General features: G+C 44.5%; 1 protein-coding gene across 4 annotated transcripts in view; it reads left to right on the top strand.

Moving 5' to 3' along the window:
* The window catches only part of LOC135101398 (protein singed-like), a 102,289-nt gene that overhangs the window by 57,702 nt on the left and 37,087 nt on the right, over positions 1-7,500 (top strand). Inside the window, exon 1 of one of the 4 annotated variants that reach the window (XM_064005326.1) lies at positions 1,137-1,301. The exons of 2 other annotated variants lie outside the window; for them this stretch is intronic. Coding sequence is in view for 1 of the 2 variants with exons in the window: in XM_064005327.1 (XP_063861397.1) it covers positions 2,324-2,428 (105 nt within the window). In the remaining variant the exon portion in view is untranslated. Of the gene's footprint in view, positions 1-1,136; positions 1,302-2,308; positions 2,429-7,500 lie in introns of those variants that run through there. One more of the 4 variants, XM_064005327.1, reaches the window with a different exon arrangement.

The raw sequence follows: 7,500 nt of genomic DNA, 5'->3' as shown, positions 1-7,500 counted from the left end.
TCTCTCTCTCTCTCTCTCTCTCTCTGGCGTCAAGTGAGTTGTTATTTAGTGGGTAATTAGCTGTTTGGAAGCGAGAATGTTAAGTCTCCCTTCGTGACTGAAAGGGGGAGAAAGTTGTGATTGCTTAATTGCCCCGCGACAGTTGGTCATTTAAGACTATCATCGCCTTGTTTTCATTAACTCGACCATTTCCTCCTGCTGCCGCGGTTTATTTTGGTCGTTAAACGTTTCTTTCTCACATTCATTTTGTCTCTTCAGTCTGATTCTTATCTAAACGTTTCATTTTAACCTCAATTTGCCTTTTAAGTCTCATTCTGTTCCTAAAACGCTTCATTATGACATCTATCTCTTATTTCTACCTCTTCTTTTGGTCATTAAGCGTTATATTCTCGGGTCTATTTACTTCTTTAGTTAATTATTCCTCGGATTTGCCTCGCCTTCGTGTGTGATTGAAAGCTGACTGTCAAGCTACTTTTTTAGATTCGTGTTCTTAAATGCTTTGTTCTCTCATAAGGACTTTCTAAAGGCCACAGAGGCGATAAGTCGAGTTCTCGTGTTTTTTTTTGTTTTTTTTTTCCCGCCGTCGGATATGCAGAATCTTTGTAAAATTGTTGCTAGAATTATTAGAATACTATTGAAAACCTGAATAGTTTCCAGTAGAATAGAGCATGCAAAACAAAACAAAACAAAAAAAACAAGTGATAAGATTCCGTTGTTTTGGGAATGAGATCGACACACACACACACACACACACACACACACACACACACACACACACACACACACACACACACACACACATACACACATACGACTGTAACAATTACCACCATTAAGTACAAAAATATTTATAACATACTCACATTCGACATTAAATCACATGCCTACAAAAAAGTATACTCGTATATATACATAAAAAAATCACCCCACAATAGGATCATATTCATAATTGTGTTAATGTGGTGCGGACTGGAGCGTAATAGAACCGAGAGTGAACAATGCCTGAAATGTCCTTGGATTTGCCGCCCAGCTCACCCCCGCCTCAACTCACGCCACCTCGGACTGTCACACAACACACACACACACACACATACACACACACACACACACACACACACTCTGAGTCCCTCCCGGGCTCAGCGCCTCAGTCAGTCGGTTGTTGGCCGTCAAAGGGAGTGTGTGTGTGTGTGTGTGTGCGGCGTTCCGTGCGTGTGGCTGGCGTGTCTGTTGCCCCATCACCGGCGTCGAGAGTACCGCCACTTGGTCGTGATTGGTCAGGGATCGTCTGGTGCTGCGTCAGTGTAGGTGTCACGTTTTGGGCTAACGGTGTGCCGGAGTGTTGGGTGCACGCGACTATCACGCTTTCTGTTAAAAATGTTTGTGTTCCTCTTATTTCTCTTGGTGGTGGTGTTCGTGTTGCTCTCGTAAACCAAAGTATGTGTCTATTTTTAAATGGTTCTTTCTTATATAAGGATTTATTATTATTATTGTTATTATTGGCACAGTTTCTGTCCAAAATGTTCGTTCTTCATACTTGTTGGTGTTCGTTTTGCACTCGTGAATCAAAGTATAGGTCTGTATTTTGAAATGCTTCTTTCTTATATAAGGATTCACATATATTGTTATTATTGTCACAGTTTCTAGCTAAAATGTTTGTGTTCCTCGTATTTCTCCTCTTGATGGTGGTGTTCGTTTTGCACTCTTGAATTGAAGTATTTTGAAATGCTTCGTTCTTTCATAACGAATATTTATTTTCAGAGACAACATATTTTTAGTCTGGTTCTCACTGGGTGTGTTTTTTTGCTAGTTGATGATGCAAAATCCTTGTTAAATTGTCACTTGAATTATGAGAACATCGTAGAAAACATTTAACTTCTACCGGAGTCGAGAGAGACGCCGAGATGCTTAGGAATACGGTCCCTGAAGTGTAGAATGAGAGAACTTGTGTTACGTATCTTACTCTGCTAACGAAATCATTACAAACACCGGGAAAAACTTTGTCATAGCGCAGAGGTTTACGTGTAGTTACCGATATGACGTGCAGCAGACACACGCCTCGGCACAACACTCAGTTTACAAGTCCGTGCGGGTGACTGAAGGCAGGAGTTTGAGGAGGTTCAGGAGTCAGACATATGATTGAAGGATACGTACTCGTGGTCAGAAGTCGAGTAACCTTCTGCACTAAATTCCACTGTGTTTTGCTCTTTCCCTCAATGTTAAGCCCTCTGATCCGCCACAAGTCTTACATAACCTGATGGCTGATAGATTTTTGTAGCAGATCAGAAGACTTCATGAGGAAACACGCAAAATGTAGTTGAAGTGAATGCAGGTGCTGGACTTCCGACCTCTGCTGTGCACGTGCCATCTCAGCCTAGATCACCGTTCTCAGTTGAGGGTCTGGGATAAGTATCTGCCTAATACCGTGCAGGTAAGTGCAGGTGAGGCACGCGCCAGGTGTGCTGCTCACTAGGGCACGCGTGGCTACCGGCCTGAGTAACGTTATTTATTTGCAGTTACCAGTTCGAGCATGTGACGTAATGCGAATCATGGCTTTCACTGCAATCTCAATAAATACAGTACATGTTATTTTGATGATTGAATTATTTCTAAACAAGACGTCAGTATGGCACGCGTGGCTACCAGTGAAAGTAACGTTGTTTAGTTGCACAGGTAACATTACGATCTGACATAATACGAATCGTAGGCTTTTACCAATCTCAGCAAATGCAATACACGTAATCTTAACGGTTTCCGAGGTTTATATCCGAGTGTTTGGAGTAAACCAGATCTCACTTTCCCAGTTGATACTAACGACGTGAAAGGAATGTTGGGAAATTGTCTGTTTTCCGCCTGAAAGGAAAACATAGGAATGACGCTCCATTGTGACGCCTTACAACAAACAGCCTCCAGTATTGAGCCTCGCATTCATGTCTCCTCGCACGGTTGACACTTCGCTCCTCGCCCCGCACAGGCGGATGTACACAACAAAACCTGATTGTTTGGTAAAAACCTGCACGTGCAATCAGCGGTGGGGGCGCGGCGCAGAACAGGAATGTACACGCTGGCTGACCCGACCTGACCTCGAGTGTCACATGACCACCACCACCACCACCACCACCACGCGGCCTGCTCCTCCTCCTGCCGCTTGCTCCTCCCGCCACCTCGGTGACTCACATGTGCGGGATATCGAACTTCCCACATGAGTAAGGTTGCCGGCGTGTAGCTTGAGAGCCCCACCAGCCGCCAGTGAGGAGCGGAAGAGGCTAAATGATTTCTCGCAGAAGCTATAAAGGCCTTGAGAAACTTTGTACCGTGCTGAATAGATTCCTTATGTGTGTGTGTGTGTGTGTGTGTGTGTGTGTGTGTGTGTGTGTGTGTGTGTGGAAGCGTGGGCTGCTCCATGCCGGGCGGGAAGCTTCTGCAGTTACTTTTTTTTATTATTATTATTATTTTTATTTATTTATTTATTTTTTTCGTCTGCATTAATCCTCCCAAAGCTGCCAGTAGGAAGCGGCCTCGTTCACAAGGTCCTGTGTCAGTGCAGACGCGGTGGGAGGTACACTCCACTGAAGGTCGTGTCTGTCAGTGAAATATGCCCCGTACTCCCGTGGTGGCAGGAGCTTCCTCTCAGCTGAATTACGATCGTCTCTTCCGCCGCGGTTATCGTAAGGGCGGTGGGGAGAGGAGGAGGAGGAGGAGGAGGAGGGTGAATGATCCTCCTGAGAAACTGCATCGGACCAACAAGGCAAACGAGCGCTGCGTGCATTGACACTTACGCTTAACTGCTTCAATTAGCTCGGTGGTAAAAAGTCGATTTCTTCCACCGCCTGAGCGAACACCAAGTTTTCGAGTGTTACTAAGGAGCGCTTTCTCAAACATTTCAGTGTCCTACATTCACATTTAGCAGACTGATAGCAGTTATTGGAAGTTTTAGAGGTTGTTTTCAGGATTCCAGTAATAGTTTTAGCAAGGATTATCGGCGGGAAAGACACCCCTGAGAATATGACTATCGCTGTGACCTTTGAAAATGATCCTTATGAGAGAGAGAGAGAGAGAGAGAGAGAGAGAGAGAGAGAGAGAGAGAGAGAGAGAGAGAGAGAGCAAAGCGTTAAAAAATACGGGTCTTAGTTTCAGTACTGTGGGCGTTCATAATGTAAACAAAAGAGCGTCACTTGCACAGTTTAGACAGTATTGTATCTCCCGCGGCACTTCATTAGAAAGTTCTTTGTCTTTCATGTCACAGAGGAACACCATTACTGTCGTCACACCAACACGCCGTCACTCCTGCCACCAACTCTCACCCTGCTACTAATTCTGTCACTTCTGCTGCTAATTCTGTCGCTTCTGTTACTAATTCTGTCATTCCTACTAATTTTGTCACTTCTGCTGCTAATTCTGTTACTCGTACTAATTCTGTCACTTCTGCTGCCAATTCTGTCACTCCTGCTACTAACACCATCACTCCTCCAACACCAACACGTCACTACTGTCACACTTAGCACCGTCACTACTGCCACACTAACACCTTCACTTCTGCCACGTAAGAGTGTCGTCGCCTCTTTCAAATTAACACAGTCACGCTTCATTACAACGTGTAGGTTAGCATGTCAGGGAGAAGAAGGAAGACGCAGGCAGCTGTTGCTTCATAATACGAGTATCAACTTGTGTACCTCCCTCATTCATACATACACACTCTCTCTCTCTCTCTCTCTCTCTCTCTCTCTCTCTCTCTCTCTCTCTCTCTCTCTCTCTCTCTCTCTCTCTCTCTCTCTCATTCATGCACTCATTCACTCATTCTCACTGAGTCACTCACATATCTACCCACCCATCCACATTACTCTCACGCGCTCACTCACACATCCACTCCCACATCTGCCCACTCACTCACTCATTCACTCAATCACGGTGCAGTGGCGTGACTTTACTCTCCCAACACTCGCCCGCCCTCGAGTTAACCCACTCAGTTCTTCATTACCGGCCCGTTGAGTCTGAATTGTATCCATTATAAAAAGAAAGAAAGAAAGAAAAGTTGTTTGAACTTTGTGTACATCACCATCACCACCACCACTACATTAGTTTACATAGTACATACTCGTACTTCGTTATTCTCATCTTTCTCCTCATCACTATCATTCTTTGCCTTCTCTTCCTTCATCTCCTTAAGATATTGATCTACCAACCTCCCTCATTACCCTCATCCTTCTCTTCATCACTATCATCCTTTCCACTCACTCTCTTCTCCCTTCTTCCTTCATCTCCTTAATGAATTGATCTACCAAAGATCTCATAAACTCATTCACCTCTTCATCACCACCATCTTTTCACTTCTCTCCTTCATCTCCTTAATGTATCGATCTACCAAACACCTCATGTTCTCTGTCACGCAGGATTAAGAGCAAGCAAGGAAGTGAGACATTTTTCCTTCATGACGTGTGTGTGTGTGTGTGTGTGTGTGTGTGTGTGTGTGTGTGTGTGTGTGTGTGTGTGTGTGTGTGTGTGTGTCCTGCCGTACTCGTGTTCGCCTTTCCGTGCATGCGTCATGTCCCCGATCCCCCTGCGGCGGCGTGAGGCACGACCCGGCAACCCTCGTCCCCTTCCCCTTTCTGCCGCCCTCCCTCCCTCCCTCTCTCTCTCTCACTGACTTCCCCAGGCTGACTGACTAACTTCCTCTGACTGACTGACTTCTGGCTGCCTTCTCCTTTCTGCTGACCTCCCTCACTGCCTGACTTCCAATGATTAAACTACCCCTCACTGACTTCCCCTCTTGCCATCACTCCCCTACAGTATACAGCTTTCCCTTGCCTTCTGTTGCATCCCACACACTCCTCCTCCTCCTCCTCCTCCCCAACAACAACACTCACGCTTGACTTAATTTTGTCTGTTCACACCCACCAGTGGACAGCTTTCCCAAGAGAGAGAGAGAGAGAGAGAGAGAGAGAGAGAGAGAGAGAGAGAGAGAGAGAGAGAGAGAGAGAGAGAGGCTGACTTCCCATACACTTTAAAGAGCCCTTCCATCCCTGCGGCTTCCCGTATGTAGGGCTTGGCTTTTCCTTTCTCCCTGAAGGGCTGCTAATTTAAGGAGGCGGTAGCGAGAGATGTCACGCGGCCTATTTCTCTCTCTCTCTCTCTCTCTCTCTCTCTCTCTCTCTCTCTCTCTCTCTCTCTCTCTCTCTCTCTCTCTCTCTCTCTCCCCCGGAACGGGTGTGGTTAGCGGCCATTCACCATTAATTACGGGCCTAAGTGGGCAAAATACTTAATATGTGGAGCACTCATTGTTATAGTTATGGACTGCTTGGTGTGTGTGTGTGTGTGTGTGTGTGTGTGTGTGTGTGTGTGTGTGTGTGTGTGTGTTAACGTTTTACAGCTCTAGTCGCCTTTTTGGTAACAGTCAGAGCAGTGTAAGAATATAGTTTGCGTGGACAGATCGAGCAAAAAAGGGAATAAAAAGATTAATTATTTTTTTTGTATTTTCTAGGCTACACAAATATTTAACATACTCTAGTACAAAATATAGCATCTTAAAAGTTGTAAGAGATTTATACGTAGGAAAGGAATGTGTAGGAGTAAAAAGGTGCTGTGTTGTGTTGCGTTAGTGTTGTGTTGCTTTAGTGTTGTGTGGATATTCTGAATCTTGTATGAGAGGCGGAGAAAAAGTGTGGTGTTGTAGTGTTTTGATTATGTTAAGTGTCGAAGTGTTGGATTTGGAAGACTGAAAGAAAATGTGCGTCAAGTGTCTAAGTAACAACGGCTTGATTTACCAGATTGTGCGTTGAAAGTTGAAATGGAGCTTAATTTTCCGGTTAAGTTTGATTGGATTGTATTGTTGTTAAAGTTTCTCTTTTGTTTCTTTCTTTTTTCTCTCTTTTACTTTCTTCTGTTGCTTTCTTTCGTTTCTCCTAAGTGGTGATGGTGCATCTTTCTTGTTCTTCCTTCTCTTTCATCTTTTCCTCGTTAGTTTTCGTTTCGTTTCTTTTTTTTTTTGTTTATCTTTTATTTCGTATGTCTTGTTATTTATTTATTTTTTTGGGGGGGTCTTTTTTTGTATGTGGTGTTTACAAGCTATATTAGGAGTGAAACCGAATTATTCTCATTATTATTCCTCCTCCTCCTCCTCCTCCTCCTATCCTTCTTCACTATATAATTAAGCAACCACCACCACCACCGCCACCGTAATATATCTAAAAGTTACCCAATCCTTCAAGGGCCAGAGGAAACTACGCCAGGATGAGATTATCAGTGTTATCCACCTCTAATCCCTCCACTCTCTTCTCTCCTCCACCATCCATTTCTCTCTCTCTCTCTCTCTCTCTCTCTCTCTCTCTCTCTCTCTCTCTCTCTCTCTCTCTCTCTCTCTCTTTCTCTCCTCTATCAATCTTTTTACTCTTTCTCTTATCCCTCACAGCTTTTCTTCACCTCTCTTTCATCATTCTTCCTCTTCTTCTTCCTCTTCCCTTCTTTTACAGACATTCCTTACCTGCATTCCTCTTCCTTTCCTCCTCC

This window comes from Scylla paramamosain, chromosome 6 (assembly GCF_035594125.1).
Source record: "Scylla paramamosain isolate STU-SP2022 chromosome 6, ASM3559412v1, whole genome shotgun sequence".
Taxonomy (NCBI): Eukaryota; Metazoa; Arthropoda; class Malacostraca; order Decapoda; family Portunidae; genus Scylla; species Scylla paramamosain.
Note: the sequence above shows the minus strand (reverse complement) of the source record. Positions and strands in the feature narration are given on the sequence as shown.